We start from the raw sequence: 26,627 nt of genomic DNA, 5'->3' as shown, positions 1-26,627 counted from the left end.
TGCCACAGCCTGACCAGCAGCCTCAAACACAGGCTGATACACAGCCTGCCACAGCCAGAACTGCACCCTGCACCACAGCCTGACCAGCAGCCACAAACACAGCCTGAGCAGCAGCCACAAGCACAGGGTGATACACAGCCTGCCACAGCCAGAACAGCAGCCTGCACCACAGGCTGACCAGCAGCCACAAACACAGGCGGATACACAGCCTGCCACAGCCAGAACTGCAGCCTGCACCACAGCCTGACCAGCAGCCACAAACACAGGCTGATACACAGCCTGCCACAGCCAGAACAGCAGCCACAAACGCAGGAAGGCACACAGCCTGCCACAGCCAGAACTGCACCCTGCACCACAGCCTGACCAGCAGCCACAAACACAGGGTGATACACAGCCTGCCACAGCCAGAACTGCAGCCTGTAGCAATGCTGTAATCAGTCCCCACCTCTCTCTTTTGTTGCCTTTAGTGACCATCTTTGTCAGACCTTAAAACAGACCATTTTTAATGACTTCTATAGAGAAAAGCAGGGATTACCCGGGTTCAGTGTAAACGGGGCAAACCCAGGAATAACCCGGGTCGAGTTGCAGTGTAAACGGGTCTGAAGCCGAGTTCAACCCGGGATTGACCAGTGTTCAAATTCCAGGGTCGGACCCGGGATTTTGGTGTAAAAGGGGTATAAATCACAATATATTACATCTGGCCCATAGACTGCATTGAGGTTAAATGGGGAAAATAGACCCAAAAGTCTATAGGTAAGATGTGTAATAGCAGCAGCTCTGGTCCGTGTGACACCGTATGGACGAATCTCAGTCATGACAATAACACTGAACGTTACTGTATAGAAGAGTTCAGGAAGGACAAACAGGGCACAGAACCCCAATCAGTGGCGTATCCAGCGCAGGTTGGCCGGGGCTTGGCCACGGTCCAGGTCCGGTAAAGTCAATCAGTGTAGTGCGGACTGCAATGAGTGTGGTCCGCACTACACAGTAACACACACATCGCCACCGGCGCTGGGTAGTACACTCGTACTAGCCAGTGGCAGTGTGTGTTTCAGCAGCCAATGAGAGTCAGACAGACTCTCATTGGCTGCTGCGCCCACTGCCGGACCCGGCTGGAGCTCACTCATGAGCTCCGCCTTCCGGCTCCTGCATTGGGTGATGGGAGAGATGTCATGACGTCTCTCCCATAATACCTAGCGGGACTGAGCTGGAGGATGGAGGAGCGGTGATCAGGTAAGTGTTTTGTGTATGTATGTGTGTGTGTGTTATGTAAAGGGCACTACTGGCCGGGGACACTGTATATGGGGCACTGTATCACTACTGGGGGCACTGAATAGGGTGGACCACTACTGGGGGCACTGTATAAGGGGCACTGCATAGGGTGGATCACTACCGGGGGCACTGTATAAGGGGAATTACTGGGGGCCTGCATTAGAGGGACCACTACTGGGGGCACTGCATACTGGGGGCACTGTATAAGGGGCACTACTGGGGGCCTGCATAAGGGGGACTACTACTGGGGGCACTGCATACTGGGGGTACTGCATAAGGGGCACTGCATAGGGGGATCACTACTGGGGGTACTGCATAAGGAGCACTACTGGGGACCTGCATACTGGGGGTACTGCATAAGGGGCACTGCATAGGGTGGATCACTACCGGGGGCACTGTATAAGGGGAATTACTGGGGGCCTGCATTAGAGGGACCACTACTGGGGGCACTGCATACTGGGGGCACTGTATAAGGGGTACTACTGGGGGCACTGCATAAGAGGGACCACTACTGGGGGCACTGCATAGGGGGGACTGTATAAGGGGCACTACTGGGGGCACTGCATAGGGTGCACTGTATAAGGGTGCACTACTGGGAGCGACGAGAAACGGGTGTGTCATGCTGACACGCCCCATTTTTCAGTGGCCATGTCCCATGACCACGCCCACTTTTCGGCATGCCACATAGGGCAGGGGGGCTCCATTTTTCATCTTGCCCTGGGCTCCAAATACCCTAGTTACGCCACTGACCCCAATTATATCACAGGAGGGATATCTGAGGAAAACAATATATGAATAAAGGCCCTGATTCAGAGCCGGACGCTCTTTCAGAACGCTCGCTCTGAATCAGGGCGTTTTTTTAAATTTTGTTCCGGCCTCCTGGCGGATCGCATAGCTGTGACCACCCACAGCTTTTGCGAACAGCCAGGTGATGGTCGCGATGGTCGCAACCATCGGGGCTTGTGACGAGACCCTTGTGGAAGGGTCTCGTTCCCGCAAGCCCCAGTGAGCTTCCGGCTCTAAATAGAGCCGTAAGCTCACCACTGACATCACCAGTGATGTCAGTGGTGCCTCCCACAAACGGCGGGCATTCCTTCGGGAACTCCTCCGTTTGTGTAGCCACCCCCCCTGCCTGCCTCCAAAAGGGGGTGAGCTGTCAATCATAATCGACAACCGCCCTGTTTTGGTGTAAGACCCGTAGCGACTGAGCGCCCATCGCTTGCCGGGTCTCGCACATGCGCATGCCGGCTCTGGCGTGCGCATGCGCAGTGGGGGCTCGTGAGCGGGTCTGAATCAGGCCCAAAGTGTAATAACTGTGCTACATTACTTGCAGAAGTCGGGGGGTAGATGTATAACTTTGATAACATTTATTTAATGAGGGGAATTATAGGATGGAGCAGTAATATTGGGGCATATTATAAACGGGCAAATGTGTGTGAGTATAGGTGGGCACACTCTATGGTACATCATAATATGCATAGGGAAGTATAAATGTGTCCTCATACACCTAGCGCCATACGGCGTGAGACACCCGTGGCAAATGAGACGATCCGAGAGGTGTAGCCTGCCATCTTTTTCTTTATTTTTTTAAATCTTATTCGCATTGCAGACACAGCAATAAGCCACTCACAGTGTACCACGAATGCTTGGCTGCCACTGTAACCGTGCAGGAAATTTACACACGTAGTTTTACACACGTACAAATTCGCAGATGAAGCACAACGGAACTTGGCGTGAGAAAAAGCCGCGGCCGCTGCGTCGCGGCACTTTGTATAGATTCAGACTCAGGCGAAAAGTCGGAAAAGTTTTGCCTATCCGACTTTCCGCCTCCTTCACCTGTTTGAGAGGCGAAAACTTTACGCGTGCATCCCCGCTTTAGCGTCTTTGCATAAGTGGTAAAGAATGCCATAATGCAGTATTTTTGGATGAAAAACAAGTACTCCAGTCAAATTTGGGGTACATGAAAATGGGTGTTAGCATATTTTTATGTCTCTAAAGCACCTGCAATCCCAAAAACACCTGACCCAAAATTGCTGACCCCCAAGAAGTCTATTTCGCTAGTTTTTATGCTTGTCACCCCACTTTTTACTTTTTCACCCCTAAAATGAAAGTACTTTTTTGGGGTGTTCTTAGGGGGTTTTTTTTGCCAAATTTGTCCTTTGGGAGACTGTGCCCAGGGTTCTGGGTCGTTTTTGCACTCTTTTTCACCTGCTATTCATTGGAATAAAATTTGGAGATAAGTTCCGAACAGGCGAAAACTGGCAATAAGCGAAACTTTTTTGCAGATTCCGGCTTTTCGCTTCTAATTGAATCCGGCCCGCAGTCGCACACAGATGTACACATGTCGTACATAGAAGTGATTAATATTATTATTATTATTATCCTTTATATGGTGATCAGTGTAAGCCAGCAATGTAGTTTTGTCGCTCCCAGTTGTCTTATTTATGTGAACATAACTTACATTTTGAGGAAGACAGACCCTCTGCAAGGCCCATTCGCCTGGGGATGGGGGAGGTGTTTGCAGCGACTGAAGTCACATTGTATGATGACACATCTGTACCCTGTATTCCTTATACTTATGGCTGTCACCCCCCTTCGGTAAAATGTCTAATATCTCATAGGTCAGCTCCCATATATAAATTCTATAAGTCAGACAAACGCATTCAATTTTGTGAATGTCTAGATTACAGCTTTATAGGAAGAGAATGGATTTGTTGCTGGAGAGGATAATGGTGAATAGTAACCTGCTATAAGCCGTGAATCACGCAGCTGTCGCTCGCAGCCCTCAGCAGATAATGAGCCACTGGCTGTCTGCGGTTACTAACACCATGGACGTACTATGTGACCCTGTAATAATGCCACACAATTTCTACCTTTACAGGAGACTGGCAAAGTCAACGCTTCTGCTGATTCCCCTCTTTGGCGTCCATTATATCATGTTTGCGTTTTTCCCCGACAACTTTAAGGTGGAGGTGAAACTGGTCTTTGAGCTCGTTCTTGGGTCCTTTCAGGTAGGAACCTCAGTAGCTCTCTGGAATGGATCTGTTTCTAGATGTTTTACAGTGGAATCAATTGCCAGTGGTACCAGTTACTAGTGTGCATTGGGATACGTTTGAGTGCACTGCGATACCCTACAGTGCATTAGAGTACACAGAGATACCCTACAGTGCATTGGGATATGTTCGAGTGCACTCTGACACCCTACGGTTCTTTGGGATCCACTAGAGTATGCAGGGATGCACTAGAGAGCATTGAGATACATGAGAATGGAACTGGTACATGTTACGGTACACTAGCGTACACAGGGATACACTAGAGTGCACTGGCATCTAGTAGATTGAACTGGAAAACCGTAGCGTATACTGGGATGCCCTACAGTACAGAGCGCGATGAAATGCACTATACTCTGGGTCCGGGATACCATACAGTGCTCTGAGATTCATTAGAGTACACTGTGATATGCTAGAGGGCACCAGTATACCCTAAAGTGCACTTGGACACCTAAGAGTGCATTAGGATACTCTAGAACAGTGGTTCTCAATCTCGGTCCTCAGGACCTTACTCAGGTCACGTTTTCCAGGTCACCCAGCAGGAGCACAGGTGTAATCATTACTCACTGACACATTTTAAAAGATTCACAGATGGAGCTAATTATTTCACTTGTGATTCTGTGAGGAGACCTGGAAAACATGCACTGTGTGGGGGTCCTGAGGACCGAGTTTGAGAACCTGTGCTCTAGAAAACACTGGAAATCACTAGAGTGCATTGGGATACATTAGAGTGTATTGAGATAACCTATACGAGATTGTTTTGGGTGAAACTAGAGTGCTAATTTTCCACTATTCATTCATTGTTGTCCCATTGTACAGTTATTTTCATTAAAAAGCAATGTAACTCATAGTAAGTCACAGAAATGATGGTATGTAAGTCATAGAAATTAGGTTGGCTGTTGTAAAAGGGCTTTTTTATTTATGGATACAGCAAAGAGGAGCCCTATGTACCTATGTATAAATGAAAGCAGATGTACTGTACACCCAAACTGAGAATATAAATATATCAGCTACCATAACAGCTAATAAGTATAGTATTGCGTATCTGTAGTAAAGCCAAACAAACTTACAGCGATACGCATAAGCCGGCTGGACGCTAAATGACCTCCATTCATTCATAGAAACGATTTGTAGCATCCATTTTTAGGTGTTCTGTGGATTGTGAATTTCCCCCCCTTATTTAGGAGCAGATGCTCCCGACTCTATAGGACATATTTACTAAGCATTGTGGGGGTCATTCAGACCCGGTCGTTAGCGCCGATGCGCTCGGACCGGGTCGATGGCCCCCCACAGAGCATGCGCACGACGGCGCCGGTGCCCTCGTGCGCATGCATGAGACCCGCTACAACCGACAGCGCCGGTCGTAGCGGGTCTCGATCCAAAGGGGGCGAGTTGTCGATGTTGATTGACAGCTCGCCCCGTTTGGAAGGCGGGCCGGGGGGGTGGCAGCCCAAACGGGGGCGTTCCCATGGGAGACAGAGCCGAAAGCTCTCCGGGGCTTACGACAAGGGAGACCCTACCCTAGGGTCTCGTCGTAAGCCCCGATGGTCGCGATGGTCTTGACCATCGCGGCCATCACCTTAGGCGGTCGTAATGCTGTGGGTGTTAACCCACAGCCTTACCACCGCAAAGGAGGACGTCTTGAAAATTCAAGACGTCCTCCCCTCATTCAGACCGACCGCACGCTCTGTGCGACCGGCTCTGAATGAGGTCCTGTGTCTGGCTGAGATTGTATTCCCGTAGGAGTTTCCCCTGAGTTTGCAACTCGAAGATTTACTAAAGGCAAACGCGTGCAAAAACACGATCCCGCACATAGACAGCCGAATGCGCAAATAGAAGTCGTGGAGCCAGTTCCTGTGAGCTGCGTGTCGTACCGAATCCTGCACAGATCAGTGTTATCAGTGTGATCTGTGCAGTGCTTCTGTGTAAAGAAAGGGTTAAAAATAAAATCGGGAAAAAAACGACATGGGGACCCCCCCAAAAAAAGCATAACTAGCCCTGGACCACTGAGCCTGTTAAGGTACAGGTAAATTTGGGGGGAAACTGGCGTGGGGTTTCCCTCTATTTTCTTATATCCAGCACCAGGCTGAACCAGCCAGGGTGGTAATGCCACAGCAGAGAGACACACAGCGTGAGGTCCCCTTGCCAAAGCATTAACCAGCCCCAAACTGGACAGCCCAGGGCCCAGCAATCCTTGGAAAATGAGGACCCCAAATTTAAAATTGGGTCCCCCCTCCTGAGGATCAACCAGCCCACTGGGCATTGAGTCCCTGCAATGCCCAGCGCGTTTAAACAGGGCCAGACACGATCCTTAGGAATTATACCCCTATTAGTGTATGAAACCATTACTGGCTGTGTTTTCTTCCTTTATCTTTCAGTTTTTTCTGTATATTATTTTATCTTTATATTATCAGGAGCTTTATATTATCAGGAACGTGATACTTGTGTTGCCCTGTGATATATAACACAGCTCTCCTGTCATCTCTGCATTGGATACTATGGGCCTGATTCAGAGCCGCTCGTTCGCTCCGAGCGAAGTTTGCCCAACTGCGCATGCGTACGGATCGTTATACGCATGCGCGAACCAGTCAGTGCGGTCGAAATTCATGTGCTCGCAAAATAGCGAATGTCTGCTAATTTGAGTGACAGGATGAGGCGTATGTGGGTGGTAACGGGGGAAGGTGCTTGAAAACGGGGAGTGGAGATCCGAACGCAGGCGTGCTTAAAGGTCAAAACGGGCGTTTTATGGGTGTGCATAATTAAAACAGCAGCGTCATTGACCACGTCACTGGGTTATTTTATAGCCAGAACTGCTCGCAAGATTGTGGTAGCAAAAACCAACCACAAGAATAGCGAGCAGTTCATACGCTGTTCGATGTACTCGATTAATCTAATAAATAGCGGACATGACGTAGGATGCGAGCGGCCAGGGGTCGTAGTTTTTCAAAAAACTACAGCAAGTTTTGTTCGCTCGTTCAGACATAGAGGCGTCAACAGACCGCAAAGAGCGAACGGTTCATTTGAATAGCCACCCCCTTTTCCTGAACGACCGTCCGCAAATTGCGTCCGGCTCTGAATCAGGGCCTATATTCTTAGAGCAGGTTTGTGTCGTATCTTCGGTTAACAAAATGAAATAGCCCACCCTAATTATATAAAGATTTTGCTGAAAAGCAGAAGGAATAAAACAATATAAAACAAGGGCCCTCATTCAGAGCCGCTCGCTATTTGCGGTCGTTCGTTCTAAAACAAGGGGTGGCTATTCAAATGAACCGTTCGCTCATTGCGGTCTGTTCACGCCTCTAAGTCTGAACGAGCGAGCAAACCTTGCGGTTGTTATTTTGAAAAATACGCCCCCTTGCCACTCGCACCATACGTCATGTCCGCTATTTATTAGATTAATCGAGTACATCGAACAGCGTATGAACTGCTCGCTATTCTTGTGGTTGGTTTTTTCAACCGCTATTTTGCGAGCAGTTCAGAGTAAAAAAAAACAAGTGACGTGGTCAATGACGCTGCTTTATTAATTATGCACTCCCTTAAAATGCCCGTTTTGACCTTTAAGCACGCCTGCGTTCTAATTCCACACCCCCGTTTTCAAGCACCTTCCCCTGTTACCACCCACATACGCCTCCTTCTGTCACTCAAAAAAGCAGGCATTCGCTATTTAGCGAGCAGACGATTTTCGGCCGCACTGACTGGTTCGCGCATGCGTATTACAATCAGTACGCATGCGCAGTTGTGCGAACATCGCTCAGTGCGAACGAGCGACCGCTTACGAGCGGCTCTGAATGAGGGCCATTGTCGGCAAAGGCGATCCGTTATTGCCATCGGGAATAGGTTACAGTACAGGAGGGGATAATCTGTGTTCTAGTGATAATTAAGACTAGAAAATAATTTGGAGTGCGAATGAGCGCCATCTGGGACAGGGAGTAGCTTTGATTCTCCCCCTCCTCTATGGCCGTACAGACAACCGATATAGGGCCTGATTCAGAGCCACTCGTAAGCGGCAGCTTGTTCGCTCCGAGCGATGTTTGCCCAACTGCGCATGCGTACGGATCGTTATACGCATGTGCGAACCAGTCAGTGCGGCCGAAATTCATGTGCTCGCAAAATAGCGAATGCCTGCTATTTTGAGTGACAGGAGGAGGCGTATGTGGGTGGTAACAGGGGAAGGTGCTTGAAAACGGGGAGTGGAGATCCGATCGCAGGCGTGCTTAAAGGTCAAAACGGGCGTTTTATGGGTGTGCATAATTAAAACAGCAGCGTCATTGACCACGTCACTGGGTTATTTTTTAGCCAGAACTGCTCGCAAAATTGTGGTAGCAAAAACCAACCACAAGAATAGCGAGCAGTTCATACGCTGTTCGATGTACTCGATTAATCTAATAAATAGCGGAGATGACGTAGGATGCGAGCGGCCAGGGGGCGTAGTTTCCCAAAAAACGAACGCAAGTTTTGTTCGCTCGTTCAGACCTAGAGGCGTGAACAGACCGCAAACAGCGAACGGTTCATTTGAATAGCCACCCCTATTTTCTGGACGAGCGAGCGCAAATAGCGACCGGCTCTGAATCAGGCCCATAGGCCGATGTGCAATATCCTCCTTCTAATAGGTCCAGGTTTGTTTCATGCAACATTGTAGCGCTCCCATTAATTACTCACCTTAGGGTTATGTACAGTTTACTGACTGCAGTGTGATTACAGAACGTCGGCATATTGTTCCGGCATCCTGGATGGAGTTGGCTTAAGCCTCTTTTTTTTTTTTTGAGCCTACAGTATGACTATATTTCTAAAAAATGTTAAAAAATACAGTATATACAGACAATAATTAAACATATATAAAAGCGTTCTATTATGTCTACTGTGTTTTTAAGCAACCGTTTATAAAGTTATGTGTTATTTATCTTTCTAGGGCTTTGTGGTGGCGATTCTATATTGTTTCCTTAACGGAGAGGTAAGAATGAATTATGTCTTGTTGTATGGACCTATGTGATCTGTCTCTCTCTCGCTATAAACATTTGTCCATTGTATACATGAACATTTACAATTACAACAGCACGTTTCTGTGTGTTATTATTACTGGTGTCAGATTCAGGGCCGTATTCAATTAGAAGCGAAAAGTCCGCCTCGGCAATACTTTTTCGCCGATTACGTCATTTTCACCAATTTCATTTATCCCCGTATTCAATTAGTCCGACTTTTCGCCGGTGCGAAAACTCAATGCATTAGACCTGCCGAAAAAATTTTGCCTAGTTGGCGAGAAAAAGTGCAGAATTGGGGTTTTGGGGTGCAGACTTAAAAAAAAAAGTACCCTGCACCCCTTGGATAGTTCCCTAAAGAAATACAAGTTGGAAGCTGCTCAATCTCTTCAGTAATATCACTCAGGTGCATGTAAGGGAGGGGTAATATCACTCAGGTGCATGTAAGGGAGGGGTAATATCACTCAGGTGCATGTAAGGGAGGGGTAATATCACTCAGGTGCATGTAAGGGAGGGGTAATATCACTCAGGTGCATGTAAGGGAGGGGTTATTCTATACTAGACACAAGAAAAGTATTCCCCCAGCACTCAGAATGAAATCAGCAATAAGATGTGGAAGACTACATGGTGGTAGATAATTCAGAGATCTCAGTTGCATATATTTGCAGAGATATGGCTAAGCCTCCGGGCCGCGTCACTGCGTCTCTGATACCGGAAGTCCCTATCACTTGGTCAGAATCTGGGGTGCAGAACCCCAAAAAAGTGGGCGATAGCCAGCCACCCCAGCGAAGCACAGCAGTACAATACAGAAATACTAGATGGGACCAGCGTTAGGAGGGCATGCTGGTTCTTGTAGTGCCATTAGGAGGACTTAGGGGTGACTCCAAGGTAAGCTGGCTCTCAATTCAGGTATATTTGTATGTGCCATTATCATGTGGCCTTATATTGGGCAATTATTACCCAAATTGGATATAGTTATCAGTTTTGGGGATGAGTTTGGGGTGCGGTGCCCCTTGGGGTTGGTGTGGCTGGGCTGCTCTGGTGAGGCACACATTAACACTTTATTTAGCACTTTCACATTTTCTATTATATTGTGTATATATATTTTTCTTAGCATTTTAATTACACCTTTCACTTATTAACACATAGTTTTTGCTTTAATCTTGTACTAGCACTTTAGTCTCTCACTGGCGTGCTTCACTGGGGTGGCGGGCCTTCGCCGGCTTTTTTGGGGTTCTGCACCCCAGATTCTGACCAAGTGATAGGGACCTCCGGTATCAGAGACGCAGTGACGCGGCCCGGAGGCTTAGCCATATCTTTGCAAATATATGCAACTGAGATCTCTGAATTATCTACCACCATGTAGTCTTCCACATCTTATTGCTGATTTCATCCTGAGTGCTGGGGGAATACTTTTTGTTGTTTCTTGTACAGTTCCCTAAAGGTAATCTGTATCAAAAAAAATTCTAAAAAGTACCTTAGGACACCCAAAAAAAGTACTTTAGTTTTGGGGGCGAAAACAACAAAAGTTGAAGCACAAACTTAAAAACTAGCAAAATAGACTCCAGGGGGGTCCCCTAAGTGTGCCCCCAGGTGTTTTTTTGATTGCCGGTGTTTGCGTAAGGTGGTTTTTTCACGCTTTTTAAAACTTCACATTACCAACTTCAAAATATGCTAGTACCCATTTTCATGTACCCCAAATTTGATGGGACTAGTTATTTTGCAAAAAAACCTCTCCTAAATGCTATTCTTCACCACCTTCTTAAAAACGCAAAACAACACCTATTGAGACCGTTTAAAGACCCCACATATCTTTACCAGGGCTATTCGGGGGTACCCATAGTGATCCATGTCAGAGCATCTTTTGGGGGGTGTCAGGCTGATTTACCCAAAACTGGAATTGAATACGGGGATAAGCCGGGACAAGTGCGATACTGTCTTGCGCCCAAAACCAGCTTCTAATTGAATACGGGCCTCAGTCGATATAATAATCTAGATCTGCCTCCCTATGAAATGATTACGCAGATATATATATATTTATACATACGTGGCACATTTTATACCACGTCTATGCAATTACACTTGTCATCTTTTTGTTTTCCATAAAACAAAATGTTATTTAAAAATAAAAAAATTCTGCCCAAAACTAAAAAATAAAACCCTCAGCTTTGGCTGAAGCAATCAGCGTTTCTGTAATAATAACTGTTATTTACTTAGGGTTCATTATCTCCACCACCAGGGCCGTAACTGGGCGTGCAACTGGTGCCACCTACACTGAGGACGGCACCGTTGCTTCTGCCTAGCAGAGTGCCTGGAACCGCTTCCTGTAGCCAGGATTACTGCTACGGTACCACCAGAGCGTCCTCTACATTCTCCAGACAGGCACCGTGCAGCCTGTACAGCCAGTCGTCCTCAGGACACTCCGGTCAGCGCTGCACTGACCGGTTCTGCTTTCCCCGACCCCTCTGCGAAAAGTAATGATGCCATGCGCAAGACCTCATGACGTCGGGTGCTCAGAGGGCGGGGCGGCACAGGCCGCATTTGAGTAACAACGCTGCCCACCTCCCCCAATCATTGGCTTCTCCCCTGGTCCAACCCAAGTATCTACAGAAGTGTCCACATACTGTACAGCTTTGCTGAAATCACGCGCCCTGCACCGAGAGTCCCGTACGTCGCTACAATGCCAGTACCACACAACATTTAGGAAAAACTACTTAAGGCTCGGGAATGGTGACCCGTGGCGCAGCGTCTTAGTAGCGCCAGGTGTCTCGCTCCAAAAAGGGACACGTCATAGATTTTGTAACCATCTTATGTAAGTCAGTAGTACATACAATCGTTCTCTCCTCTCTCTCCTGTGCCACAGGTCCAAGCTGAGCTAAAACGAAAATGGCGAAGATGGCATCTCGAGAGATTTCTGGGAAAGGATGTAAAATATCACAACCCATCGACGGGCAGCAACGGAACCAACTTCAGCACCCAGATCTCCATGCTGACCAAGTGCAGTCCAAAGACTCGGCGGTGTTCCAGTTTCCAAGCAGAATTTTCCTTAGTCTGACGCCCGAAGCACCAATCACTGGACGACAGGGCAAGACTTTGTTTTTTTTTTTCCTTTGCCCAACAGCGGCATCACCTCTTTAACGTGGATTCAGCGGGACAGAAAGTCTGAACGCACACACTGTTCTGAAATGCACTTTATGGGGTTGGGTTTCCTTTCATAGCCCCCGAAGTGGACCATTTACGTTTTACGAAATTATTCGTTAGAAGACTTTTGGATTCATACTGGAAATGTCTTAAAATACTCTCTCCAACAAGTCTTCAAAAAAAAAAACAGACAAAAAGGCAACTTTCACCGAAAGGAAAAAAAAAATTGTATTTATTTAATATTCAAAGTTTAGTACAGAAAATAACACCTAAAAATATGAATATCCACAATATGGGGAAATAAAAGTGACCGTTAGTTATGTCACGCTGGATAAGTTAAAGACATAGCGGCCCTCGCTTTTTCAGTGTGAAGTTATCTGCGCTGTTTATAGGGGGGTTGGAAAGTAGACGTCACGCTGGACCCCTTTTATATATTTTTTTAAAGATGAACTTTATATAATGGTAAATAAATCAAAATCATGTAGGTACATATTTAAGGTAAAGCAATTAAGGCACAAAAAAAGTTTTACAAAATATTTTGGTTATAGATTTTGAATTTTCTGCCACCCCTAAGTAGGTTGAACCCTCGGTGTCACCCTCAGCCGGTCAGCGGTAAACATTCATCACAGAACGTAGTGACTATTGCCATCTATAACATTTAGGCATCATTTGGTGCAGTTTCCTAAATACTTTGGAACAAGCTTATCGCCATTGTGGCCAATGGGTGAGAACAAAAGAAAAATGCCAACCCGTGAATAAACTTGTGCAGTAGCCGAATACTTGTAACCTGGGGAAAGAGAACTGACCGACTCACCCACCCGGCTCTTACAACTTCTTGTGAGTGTCAAACGAAACGCGTCAGTATTCCACTTACAGATCATCAGAACGTGGATGTAACATGATGTAAAGTGAGGCCTGGTGTTGTTACATAGTACAGGGTATGGAGAATACTAATTACATGTGTATGTGCATATACTGTAGCAGTTTGCAATCTGGAACCATTACCAGCGAGTCACAGGATTGTGATGGTTCCCTGACAACTTAGCCACCAGCTCTTGCAGTCGGGAGCATTGAAAACTTAGTCGCAGTTTTCCCAATGATAACCGGTCCAGTTACTCGTGTTCACTGCTGGTGAATGTATTGGGGTAATGGATCGACCACTGGAGAACACCTACGGCAGCAAATGCTATTATAATCATTGCAAATCAATATCTGGGGCCACTGGTGCTTAATGCCACACTAGTGAGTAAGGGCCACAAAACCACACATGGGCACCCGGCACGTGGAATAATATCTCAGTACACCCTACAAGTCTCCTGATACTTTTAATTATGAATCCACTTTATAGTCCAGTTGTATGACCAACATTTAAATAACGAATGCCCCTGCGGAAGCTCCGATCCTTGAGCCTAGATAACTCGTCAACTCGTCATAATATTTAAAATATTTTTGATCCAGCAGACATAGGGCCTGATTCAGACCTGCTCGCGAGCGCATATCGATGTTTGGCCACTGCGCATGCGCACGCCGGAGCCGGCTCCGACGTGCGCATGTGCGAGACCCGGCTAGCGACGGGCGCTCCGTCGCTATGGGTCTCGCACCAAAGCGGGGCAGCTGTCGATTTTGATTGACAGCTTGCCCTTTTTGGAGGCGGGCAAGGGGGGTGGCTGGCTAAACGGAGGCGTTCCCGAAGGAACACCTGCTGTGTGGGGGCGGCCCCACTGACATCACGAGCGATGTCAGTGGGTGAGCTTCCGGCTCTAATAGAGCCGAAAGCTCACTGGGGCTTGTGGGAACGAGACCCTACCACAAGGGTCTCATCGCTAGCCCCGATGGTCAGGATGGTCGAGACCATCGCGACCATCACCTGGCCACTCGCAATAGCTGTGGGTGGTCACCCACAGCTAAGCGAGCGGCCAGGAAGCTGTACAAAAAAAAAAAAAACGCCCTGATTCAGAGCGAGCGGCTCTGAATCAGGCCCATATCTTAATGCATATATTGCCACTTACCTGCTGCCTCCTCCTAGTGGAGCACCTCTAGCCGCACGCTGGGAACGTTTTTTCCCGAGCGCCTATGTTCTGCGGCATGGAACCCCACAAACCTTTTTTGCTCGCCACTCCAAAACGGGTGTGGAATGGTTTGAGCGAACCCACAGCTCTAGCAGTTTTTGTTTATCCCTAATCAGCAATGCCGCCTTAACGATAAACACACTTTAAACAGGTTTTACAAGGAGGCAGGGAAGGGCCCAGAAGAAAGCGTGACCGTACCCTAGAAGGTATATATGCTCATGGAAAACAGATACCATCCCTGAATTTACTAAGCAATTCCTAAATTCCTACTTAATTAAAACTGGACTCGTTTATAAGATTAGGCTCGTTTTACATTTTAATGAAGAGTAGCATGAATTCATTCAAAAGAACCGTTTTCAGAGGTGTCTATGCGGACAATTATAGCGCTGTACTGCTTAATGAAAGCTCACAGGCTGCCCCTAAATTTCAGGCAGTAGTCACGTATAGGTAATGTATGAGTTTATTAACCAAATAAGTCCCCCACTTACGAACGAACTCGCTCTATGATCGATAAACCTCTGGTGTCTCTCCCAGCAAACTCGCCGGGGAAATGGGCGTGACCGTGCCTCATGTGGGCGTGTCGTGAGTAATGGGGCGTGGCCTATTTGCATGTCCCCATCTTTCAGTGTCCAGCCCGAGCTGAGCGCTGGGAGGCAGGGGTATTGCAGCCGGGACCGGTCCATCTGACCATCAGCCCTTCTGGCATTTTCCAGAAGTGCCAGATGGGCAGTCCGGCCCTGACGTGCCCTCCCAGTACTTTACTCTGAGCCAGATTATTATTTTATCATTAACAGTTAATTATATAGAGCCAGCATATTCTGTTGCGCTTTACAATTGGGAACTGACATTAATGAAAGAAGACTGGGTAATAGCAGACAGACACAGAGGTACGAGGGCCCTGCCAGATCTTCTATTAATGATAAAGTAGCTGGGAGTTTAGTCCTGATGTCACAGTCCATTTCTATAGAGACTCTGGGCCTGATTCAGAGCTGGGCGCTCTTTCAGAGCGCTCGCTCTGAATCAGGGCGGCATTTTTTTTTTTTTTGAGAGCCGGCCTCCTGGCCACTTGCTAAGCTGTGGGTGACCACCCAAAGCTTTTGCGAGCGGCCAGGTGATGGTCGCGACCATCGCGACCATTTGGCTTGTGACGAGACCCTTGTGGTAGGGTCTCGTCCAGCGCAAGCCCCAGTGAGCTTCCGGCTCTAATAGAGCCGGAATCTCACTACTCAGGCCTTCGGGAACACCTCCGTTTGGCCGGCCACCCCCCCCTGCCCGCCTACCAAATGGGGCGAGCTGTCAATCACAAACAACAGCCACCTCATTTTGGTGCGAGACCAGTAGCGACGGAGCACCTGTCGCTGGCCGGATCTCGCGCATGCGCACGCCGGCTCTGGCGTGCGCATGCGCGAGACCCGGCATGCGCAGTGGGGGACCATCGACCCGCTTGCGAGCGCTGTGCGCTCACGGGCGGGTCTGAATTTGAAATATCTTTCAAAGGTAACTTCAATAATCTGACTCAGTGGCCATGTAAGCCTGGGTGTGCAGATAGGAGGCTGCATCGTACCCATTCACACGTCCAGATTGTTAGAGGGAAATCACAGATGTGTTTCAGCTGCAGAATGTCTCCATTACACCGCTAAGTGCTCTGCGTTAGTGGGCTCACATTAATACGTGGCAGAGAACCTGGCCCTAGAGCCCAGGAGAGGTGTCGGCCCCTGACCCTCTCTGGGTTGTGGATGGGCAGATGCAGACGGACCATGCTCCCATCAGTGGCAGCGTTTGCTGGGGCACTTGTTTGGGTCCCACATGGCGGAGGGTCAGAAAGAAAAAACATTTTTCATAGCAAAACATACAAATATTGGGCCTGATTCAGCTAGCACCGCAACTGCTAATATCGGATGCGTCGCAGTGCGTGGGCGCGAACCAGCCACTGTGAACGGGACTGTGGGCCTGATTCAGAGCCGCTCGTAAGCGGCCGCTCGTTTGTTCCGAGCGATGTTTGCCCAACTGCGCATGCGTACGGATTTTAATACGCATGCGCAAACCAGTCAGTGCGGCCGAAAATCGTTTGTTCGCTAAATAGCGAATGCCTGCTATTTTGAGTGACAGGAGGAGGCGTATGTAGGTGGTAACAGGGGAAGGTGCTTGAAAACGGGGAGTGGAGATCCGAACGCAGGCGTGCTTAAAGGTCAAAACGGGCGTTTTATGGGTGTGCATAATTAATACAGCAGCGTCATTGACCACGTCACTGGGTTATTTTATAGTCAGAACTGCTTGCAAGATTGTGGTAGGAAAAACCAACCACAAGAATAGCGAGCAGTTCATACGCTGGTCAATGTACTCGATTAATCTAATAAATAGCGGACATGACGTAGGATGCGAGCGGCCAGGGGGCGTAGTTATCCAAAAAACGACCGCAAGTTTTGTTCGCTCGTTCAGACATAGAGGCGTCCACAGACCGCAAAGAGCGAACGGTTCATTTGAATAGCCACCCCCTTTTCCTGAACGACCGTCCGCCAATAGCGTCCGGCTCTGAATCAGGCCCTGTGATCACAGAGACTACACAGACCCATCGCAGAGTGCATGACAGGAAGTGCCGTTTGTGGGTTGTGACGGTCAGCAAAATGCAGGCGTGCCAGTGTGCTTGAATGCCATTGCAGGGGCGTGTATAAATTATCCACTGCGATGCCCTACGCAGGACTCATAGCGAGCGACGAGTTTAGCGATTCCTGAGTACGGTTAGAGCTTGTGCCAGTGTGCGTGAGGCTGCCACGTTACCGATGGTTTCACAGTCTAGATAAGGATTACGGATGTGTGTACGGTAAGGTGGGCGTCCTTATGTTGCGCTGCGACGGCCTAGCGATCACAATGGTTGAGACTGCGTGCGGAGTCGCTAATGCAATCACAGTTGCGATCCTTACTGGATCAGGCCCGTTGTGTAGTGTGGTGAAGTTGGCTAATGTGAGTCATCATGCTACACATGGCACGCAGTACAGAGCTGAGGTCAAAACTGCTTAATGTGCCACATGTTATACAGTATATAAGAGCATGTATGTATGCATAGTTTTATATATATATTTTTACAGAAATATATATAACAGTATATATCACTAATTCAGTTGTTTAGGGGGCTCCCTAAAGTCAGGACAGCTCTAGACGACCAGCCCAGTTGGCCTATTGCTAGCGCCAACGTTTTGGGAACCAAAATGGAGAGCATAAAGAATCCATGTTAATCATTCACTAACCTGTACCCGTCATGTCAGCCTTGTGCCCGCTGCAGTCTTATGCCCACTGTACATATCTCTATGCCCATCATATATCTCATATCCGCCATACTCAGTGTTGCGCCAACCACACAAAGGCCAGTGACAAATATAGCGCCTCCATCCCACCAGACTGCCCTGTGCCTGGAGGTGTAGGGTTAATGGCCTTGTTCCCACCAGACTGCCCTGTGCCTGGAGGTGTAGGGTTAATGGTCTCGTTCCCACCAGACTGCCCTGTGCCTGGAGGTGTAGGGTTAATGGCCTCGTTCCCACCAGACTGCCCTGTGCCTGGAGGTGTAGGGTTAATGGCCTTGTTCCCACCAGACTGCCCTGTGCCTGGAGGTTAATGGTCCCTTAGGGTGTTTGACGTGTCTGTTATTTTCTTCTGCTAAGACTCCTCTATACCCCCTTTATCACCACTATTTCCAGTGTCCTTTATATTACTCTATTACTGTCTGATGTGCGTAGGGAACGTCTGATGTGCGTAGGGAACGTCTGATGTTCGTAGGAAATGTCTGATGTGCATAGGGAACATCTGATGTGTGTAGGGAAGGTCTGATGTGCGTAGGGAATATCTGATGTGCGTAGGGAACGTCTGATGTGCGTAGGGAAGGTCTGATGTGCATAGGGAATGTCATGTTTGTAGGGAATGTCTGATGTGCGTAGGGAACATCTGATGTGCGTAGGGAAGGTCTGATGTGCGTAGGGAAGCTCTGATGTGCGTAGGGAACGTCTGATGTGCGTAGGGAACAGCTGATGTGCGTAGGGAATAGCTGATGTGTGTAGTGAAGCTCTGATGTGTGTAGGGAAGCTCTGATGTGCGTAGGGAATTTCTGATGTGTGTAGGGAACGTCTGATCAGGGTAGAGAATGTCCTATGTGCATAGGCAACGTCTGATGTGCATATTGAACGTCTGATGTGCGTAGGGAACGTCTGATCAGGGTGGAGAATGTTTGATGTGCATAAGGAAGCTCTGATGTGAGTAGGGAATGTCTGATGTGAGTAGGGAACGTGTGATGTGCGTAGGGAATGTCTGATGTGAGTAGGGAACGTCTGATGTGCGTAGGGAACGTCTGATCAGGGTAGCGAATGTCCTATGTGTGTAGGCAACGTCTGATGTGCTTAGGGACGGTCTGATGTGCATATGGAACGTCTGATGTGCGTAGGGAAGGTCTGATGTGCATATGGAACGTCTGATGTGCGTAGGGAAGGTCTGATGTGCATATGGAACGTCCGATGTGCATAGGGAACGTCTGATCAGGGTGGAGAATGTTTGATGTGCATAAGGAAGCTCTGATGTGAGTAGGGAATGTCTGATGTGCGTAAGGAACGTCTGATCAGGGTAGAGAATGTTCTATGTGCGTAGGCAACGTCTGATGTACGTAGGGAAGGTCTGATGTGCATATGGAACGTCAGATGTGCGTAGGGAACGTCTGGTCAGGGTAGAGAATGTTCTATGTGCGTAGCCAACGTCTGATGTGCGTAGGGAAGGTCTGATGTGCATATGGAACGTCCAATGTGTATAGGGAACATCTGATCAGGGTGGAGAATGTTTGATGTGCATAAGGAAGCTCTGATGTGAGTAGGGAATGTCTGATGTGCGTAGGGAAGGTCTAATGTGTACAGGGAAGGATAGGGAAGGTCTGATGTGTGTAGGAAACGTTTGATCAGTGTAGAGAATGTCTGATGTGCGTAGGGAACATCTGATGTGCGTAGGGAACGTCTGATATGCGTAGGGAACGTCTGATCCGTGTAGAGAATGTCTTATGTGCGTAGGGAACATCTGATGTGCGTAGGGAACGTCTGATATGCGTAGGGAACGTCTGATCAGTGTAGAGAATGTCTTATGTGCGTAGGGAACATCTGATGTGCGTAGGGAACGTCTGATATGCGTAGGGAACGTCTGAACCGTGTAGAGAATGTCTTATGTGCGTAGGGAACATCTGATGTGCGTAGGGAACGTCTGATCAGTGTAGAGAATGTCTTATGTGCGTAGGGAAGGTCTGATGTGTGTAGGAAACTTCTGATGTGCGTAGGGAACGTCTGATCAGTGTAGAGAATGTCTGATGTGCGTAGGGAAGGTCTGATGTGCGGATAGAACGTCTGATGTGCGTAGGGAAGGATCTGATATGTGGTTAAGGGAAGGTCTGATGTGTTTAGGGAAGGTCTGATGTACATATGGAATGTCTGATGTGTGTAAGGGAAGGTCTTATGTGTGTAAGGGAAGGTCTGATGTGCGTAGGGAAGGTCTGATGTACATATGGAATGTCTGATGTGTGTAAGGGAAGGTCTTATGTGTGTAAGGGAAGGTCTGATGTGCGTAGGGAAGGTCTGATGTACATATGGAATGTCTGATGTGTGTAAGGGAAGGTCTTATGTGTGTAAGGGAAGGTCTGATGTGCGTAGGGAAGGTCTGATGTACATATGGAATGTCTGATGTGGGTAGGGAAGGTCTGATGTGCGTAGGAAACTTCTGATGTGCGTAGGAAGGTCTGATGTGCGTAGGGAACTTCTGATGGAATGTCTGATGTAGTGTAGGGAAGGTCTGATATGCGTAGGGAAAAGTTTGTTGTCAGTATAATAATATATAACATTATAGTGATGCTAATAAATGTATAAAGTCCTATACATAATGTCTGTATTACCGGTGAGTCTTGGCTTATTATCAGTGGGTCCTGGTGTCCTCACCCCAGTATTTATTAGGAAAACTTTTGTATTGGAAGTAAATTATCAAAGCTCACATTTTATAGGGTCACGGAACTCCCCGGTGCCTTATAATACCCCTATAATATACAATCATTTATCACATGTTTTTTTCTTTTCAAAGAACTGTTACTCTTGATAAATCAGACGCTATGTCGGGTTTCCTAGTTCCTCATAGCTGGCTGCGTGCATACAGTATGTTCCAGTTATGAGTCTGACAGGAAGTATTGAAGGATAAATCCCTCATATTTGATACATTTATTTCAATCCTAATTTTTTTTATGTGTGTTTTGTATCGTTGCTATAAAATAATACATAGTACTAGAGTAAGTCATGCTTCAGTTTAAAGCTAAGTTGTAGAATATTAACTCTGAACAGAATATTAAATTAGAACTAAAACTTATCAACTTCATCTAATTCTAATTATGCCCTATTTACATTCATTATCCTTTAGTTTTGTGTTTTAAGATACAGTGATACATGTACAAAGCTTTATCTTTTCTCAAGACTCATCCAGGAGCAGGCGGGTATGGCCGAACTACATGTCCCAGAATGTTCTGTCAACTATACCTGTAAACGTCACCCAGCAACGTTTTAAAGTAGACGTTGCGGACGGTGCTGGTATAGCCATGTTGTGGACTGAAATAACATGCGATTTAGCCCAGAAATAACCTGGATTGGTTTTGCTATGTTAAATGATTGCTACTTTAAATCTACAAGATTATTAAGTTCCTGCAACTCCCAGGTTGTTACATCAGGGTCGTTATTGGTTTCTATGGGCTACAGCGAAGAATTGTAATTCTCGGGGCGGAAAGTATTATTTGGAGGGAGCTGAACGGTAGGATCCCCTGTTATCCTGACCGGGAAGGAGGGATAAAAGACAGGGGGCCAGCTGAGGGTTGATATGTCCATATATGTAATAATAATGTAAAGTGAGAAAGTGACCATTTCCTTGCATTGATTCTTGTATCATGTGTTATTCCCAAATGACCACTTATCAGAGCAAATCTCTGCCTTCAGCAATGTCAGATGTTTGCACTTATCCGATCGTGTGCCAAATGCTTTGCAGGACTAGTGTGTGGGGCTCAGTAAGTGAAAAGAGGGTGATTGGTTAAGAGACTTTGAAGTGGCCCAACCACAAATGTCAATTCACAAGATGAATTCAATTACTTATTTATTGCACACCGCCCCGCGACAATATATATGTGACCTTTAATGCTTTTCAGGCATGTCTATCATCCGGCAGCGTTATTTATTCCCCCCCCCCCACCCCATACTCCCCCTCCCCCGAGATATGACACAAAGCTGTCGTCTGGTTAGAATTTCATCCAACTTAATGAGCTCAACAGAACTGATCAATCAGGGGGCAATGGACACGAACAGCATTTACCGATGATGTGAATACATGGCTGAAAAGCACTTAGGGGAAATGTACTTAGTAAAAGTCGCCAGGAGGGCATGTACAAGGTAATAAATTAAAGTCAATTGAAAGTGGATGACCCCAATAACAGCAGGACAGCTAAAGACATCATTTTTGATTTTAATGCTCAGTCAGCCCCCCGATTATGTATAGTCCGCTGTAAATATGGTTCTATAATAGCACATGGAAATGAATGTATGTTTTGATACAATGTGAATTGTAAATATAGGACAAGAATATGTTTATGACGCATAGTTTATCTAAAGTATATTTTACAATTTGAAATGAAAAGTATTTGTTGCAGAGTAGTTGTTTTTTTGTTTTGTTTTTTAAGCCCTGTGCGTCTGATCTGCTTTCCTTTGTGAATTAGCCCCAGTCGCTCTGTTACCTTAACGTATGGATTGATATACACTGTGACTTTTACCTATTTTTTAGTACGAAGTCTTTATTTTTGAGTGTATTTTACTGGTAGCTACTAATCTGTTATTGCTGTGAAAATCCACTAATCTATTTGCTGCAGACGTAAAATTCAACTTCTATTTCCTCTGCTTTTTTTTTTTTTAAAGTGTTATTTATTTAGCCTGGAGACATGTACAGTATGTGGATACTGGGGTCTGGGTGTACAAATTCCTTCCAATTGGTTCATTTCCCCAATCCATCGCTGTTGGGGGTCTCCTCTGCGGCAGCCACTGCTGAACAAGCAATAAAAGCATTTTCAATCTATTGTCTTGTCTTTGTTTACTGTTACTGCATACCATACAATGACATAAAACTATATATTGTGTATAGCTATACTGTATCATAGGTAAATTGTCATCAGTAATTGTCATAAGTTACTGCCGTCACAGGTGGCAGCCACAGCACAGAAGTAAGCAACGTCTAAGGCCAGTGAAGTAATTATAGCTGATATTTGATTAACTACTACAGTATGTTTGTGTCAAGGATTTACCTTGCTGTATTATTATTATAATTTATTTATATGGCGCCACAAGTGTTCCGCAGCACCTTACAAAGTACATAAACAAGTTGTAGACAAGCGACTTACACAACAATACAATACAGGACCAGGACATGGATAATATATATTGCTACATTAGCGACCATAACACCCAGATAAGCAACAGAACATAAGCACCAAGTGTTAGGTGCCCTAGTGGTGAGTAAGAAGTAGATGAAACTAAAGTAGGGAGAAGCACAAGAGGGTAGAGGGCCCTGCTCATAAGAGCTTACATTCTAAAGGGGAGGGACAGACAAACAGGGGAGACACAGATGGGGTAGACAGGGAGGAAGGAGCATGTATCAGGGAGTTACAATGATAGCTGGAAGGCTATAATTAAATAGTGGGTCTTGAGAGCCCGTTTGAAGGATTGCAAAGAGGTGGAGAGTCTGATGGGGAGTGGGAGAGAGTTCCAGAGGTGGGGGGCAGCGCGGGCAAAATCTTGGAGGCGGGAGTGGGAGGAAGTAATCAGCTGGCATGAAAGGGGGCATGTATTAAGTGAACGAAGAGGGCGGACAGGAGAGTGAAGGGAGATAAGATCAGAGATGTATATGGGAGAAGATTGGGTGTGGGCTTTGTAAGCAAGCGTGGGAACCTTAAATTGGGTTCTAAAAGGGAAGGGGAGCCAGTGGAGGGCTTGTAGGAGAGGGGAGGCAGATGTAGAGTGTTTGAAGAGGAAGATGAGCTGAGCAGCAGCTTTGAGAACAGATTGGAGAGGGGAGAGATGGGAGTTGGGGAGGCCAGATAGGAGGAGGTTACAGTAGTCCATTTGGAGATGACCAGTGAGTGTATGAGGGTTTTTGTAGCAACCTGGGTGAGATAGGGTCTGATCTTAGAAATATTTATGAGAAGGAAACGACAGGACTGTGAGAGGTTCTGGATATGTGGTTTGAAGGAGAGGGATGACTCCAGGATAACTCCAAGACAGCACACCTTGGGACTAGATGAGATAGTTATTCCATCAATTGATAAAGAAATAGTGGGAGGTGAGGTTATGTGGGAGGGTGGCAAGATGATCAAAATGTAAGAAATTGCTGGGACATCCAGGAAGAGATAGCAGAGAGACAGTTGGAGATACGAGTCAGAAGAGAGGGGGAGAGATCAGGGGAGTATCATCAGCATAGAGATGATAATGGAGGTCAAAAGAGTGGATGAGTTTACCTAGAGAGGAAGTATAGAGGGAGAATAGGAGAGGTCCAAGAACAGAACCTTGGGGAACACCTACTTACCCTACTGTGTGGGGTAAGAGGAGTCATGAGAGGAAACTGAGAAAGATCGGTCAGAGAGGTAGGAGGACAGCCAGGAGAGGGCACTGTCACGTAGACCAAGGGAGTGAAGGATATGCAGTAGGAGAGGGTGGTCCACAATGTCAAAAGCAGCAGAGAGATCAAGGAGAATGAGAAGAGAGTAGTGGCCTTGGGATTTGACAGCAAGGAGGTTGTTGCTGACTTTCGTGAGGGCAGTTTCAGTGGAGTGGAGAGAACGGAAGCTGGTCAAGGAGGGAGTGGGAGGAAAGAAAAGCGGTAAGGCGTTTGTAGACAATCCGCTCAAGGAGTTTGGAGGCAAAAGGGAGGAGAGAGATGGGTCGGAGGTTAGAAAGAAGGTTAGGTTCAAGGGTAGGTTTTTTAAGAATGGGGGAGACAAGGGCATGCTTGAATGCAGAAAGAACATTGCCTGATGAGAGCGAGAGTTTAATGAGGTGGGCAAGATGGGAGCAGGCAGAATGAGAGAAGAATTGGAGGAGGCGGGAGGGGATAGGGTCAAGGGGGGAGGACCGGATGAGGGCCATGATTTCCTCTCCAGATAGATATGATGTCCTGACGTATGGAATCAATTTTAGATGTAAAGTAGGGCAGAGAGCAAGGAGGGTAGACGAGGGGGGTGGGCAAAGCAGGGAGTTGAAAGTGGTGAAGAGACGCTGGGGATTAGAGGACTGAAAGGAGATGAGGATCTTGAAATATGACTGTTTAGAGAGGGAGAGAGCAGCACTATAGGATGAGAGCATAACTTTGAAATGGAGAAAACCTACCTTAGAGCGTGATCTTCTCCACTGTCATTATTCAGTGGTTCATGAACACTTTTGCAGGTATCTGGTGCATTTGGAATGCCAGGGTTGAGGAGTAGATCTGTGAGTGTGAGTAGTGATTGTCGGAGCAACAGAGTCCAGAGCAGAAGTAAGGGAGGTGTTGTCTAGGGAAGTGGCTTGGTCAGGGCAGGAGAGAGAGAGTATAGGGGAGAGAAACGAGTCAAGCAGGGAAGAAAAGGAAACTGTCGATAGCGTCAATGTTACGCTTAGTGATGGTGGCTTTTGGAGGTAGAGGAGGGGAAGGAGAGAGGGACAGGTTAAAAGAGAAGGTGATGGTCAGAATGTGGGACAGGGGAAATTAAGTGATCAGAAATATCACATCGGTGAGGGAAGATCAGAACAAGCAAATGGCCACTCACAAGGGACGGTGAGGAGGTCCATTGGGAGAGACCAAGTGAAGATGTGAGGGTGAGGAGTTTGGAGCCAGAGGATTATGTGGGAATATCAACTGGAATACTGAAGTCACCTAGGACAATGGAGGGAAGGTCTGAGGAGAGAAAGTGAGGGAGACAGGAACCAAAGTTGTCAAGGAACTTGTAGGGAGGGCCAGGGGGACGTAAATGACAGCTACTCGGAGGTGTACTGGGTGGAAGAGGCGTAAGGCATGGACTTCAAATGTAGAGAATGTAAGGGATGGTTCAGAGGGAATGGGTTGGTATGAGTAACCAGGGGATAGGAGGACCCCAACACCACCACGATGGCGACCCCCAGGTCGTGGGGTGTGGGAAAAGGTGAGGCCCACAGAGGAGAGAGCTGCAGGAGAAGTGGTGTCAGAGGGTAAAATCCAGGTTTCAGTAATGGCTAGGAGATTCAGGGAGTTGGAGATGAAAAGGTCATGGGTTGGGACCAGTTTATTACAGACTGACCTGGCATTCCAGAGGGCACAGGATAGAGAGACAAAGTTTGTTGGAGAGATTTGGATGAGATTATCAGGGTTGCTATAGCGTGGAGGTGAGTTTAGTTTGGGGGACCGAGATGAATAGAGTGTAGCGATGGTGCAGTCTCCAGTGCTAGAAGGGGAGCCAGTAGAAGGTGGGCAGGAAGGGAGATTAATGATATGTGGATGGATGTGGGGTGAAGTGACATGGAGAGGGGGTGGGAAGAGGGATTAGCAGTGAGGTAGAAGGACCCCGGTGGAGTATAAGAGAATGAAAGTGGAGTAATGGGAGAAGATGGGGAGGAAGGTAAACAGAGGAGAGGAGATAAGAGGAAGAGGAAGTGGAGGAGACAAGGGGGAAAGGATAAAGGTGGAAGCAAGGGGCAGAACAAAAGATTAGGTAGACACTGAGTGAAGGTGGGAGTTGAAGAAAACATGGTAATGCTAAGGTTGATGTAAATAGGGGAAGAAAAAGTTGAAAGTAGGAATGAAGAAAGAATGTAAGAGAGAGAGCAGATTTCCAGAAATGTAAGTAAGAGTACAGTGTGGGAAAAGTGTGTATGTAAAACAAAAGTTTATTATTGAGTATAATAAAAGTGGAGATTTGGTGGGAGCAGAAATTAAGTAATAAAATAGACAGTGATTGGAGTTTAATGATATAAGACTTAGAAACAGAGCTAAGGTAAAACTATAATATTATAGAGGTAAACTGACATAACACAGATAAGTATGCATTAGGATTATATGTAAAGCACAGAGCCGTACAAATAGTA

The 26,627-nt window shown here is 47.0% G+C and overlaps 1 protein-coding gene across 1 annotated transcript in view; it reads left to right on the top strand.

The window, feature by feature from the left end:
* Positions 1–14,084, top strand: part of LOC148511645 (vasoactive intestinal polypeptide receptor) — a gene marked incomplete at its 5' end in the record, with an annotated part of 38,770 nt that extends 24,686 nt beyond the window's left edge. The window contains 3 exons of the mRNA XM_088482942.1: positions 4,154–4,283; positions 9,232–9,273; positions 12,162–14,084. Of these exons, the coding sequence (XP_088339068.1) occupies positions 4,154–4,283; positions 9,232–9,273; positions 12,162–12,353 (364 nt within the window). The remainder of the gene's footprint in view (positions 1–4,153; positions 4,284–9,231; positions 9,274–12,161) is intronic.
* Positions 14,085–26,627: the final 12,543 nt, after the last annotated feature.

This window comes from Taudactylus pleione, unplaced genomic scaffold (assembly GCF_031769625.1).
Source record: "Taudactylus pleione unplaced genomic scaffold, aTauple2 ptg000300l, whole genome shotgun sequence".
Lineage (NCBI taxonomy): Eukaryota > Metazoa > Chordata > Amphibia > Anura > Myobatrachidae > Taudactylus > Taudactylus pleione.
Note: the sequence above shows the minus strand (reverse complement) of the source record. Positions and strands in the feature narration are given on the sequence as shown.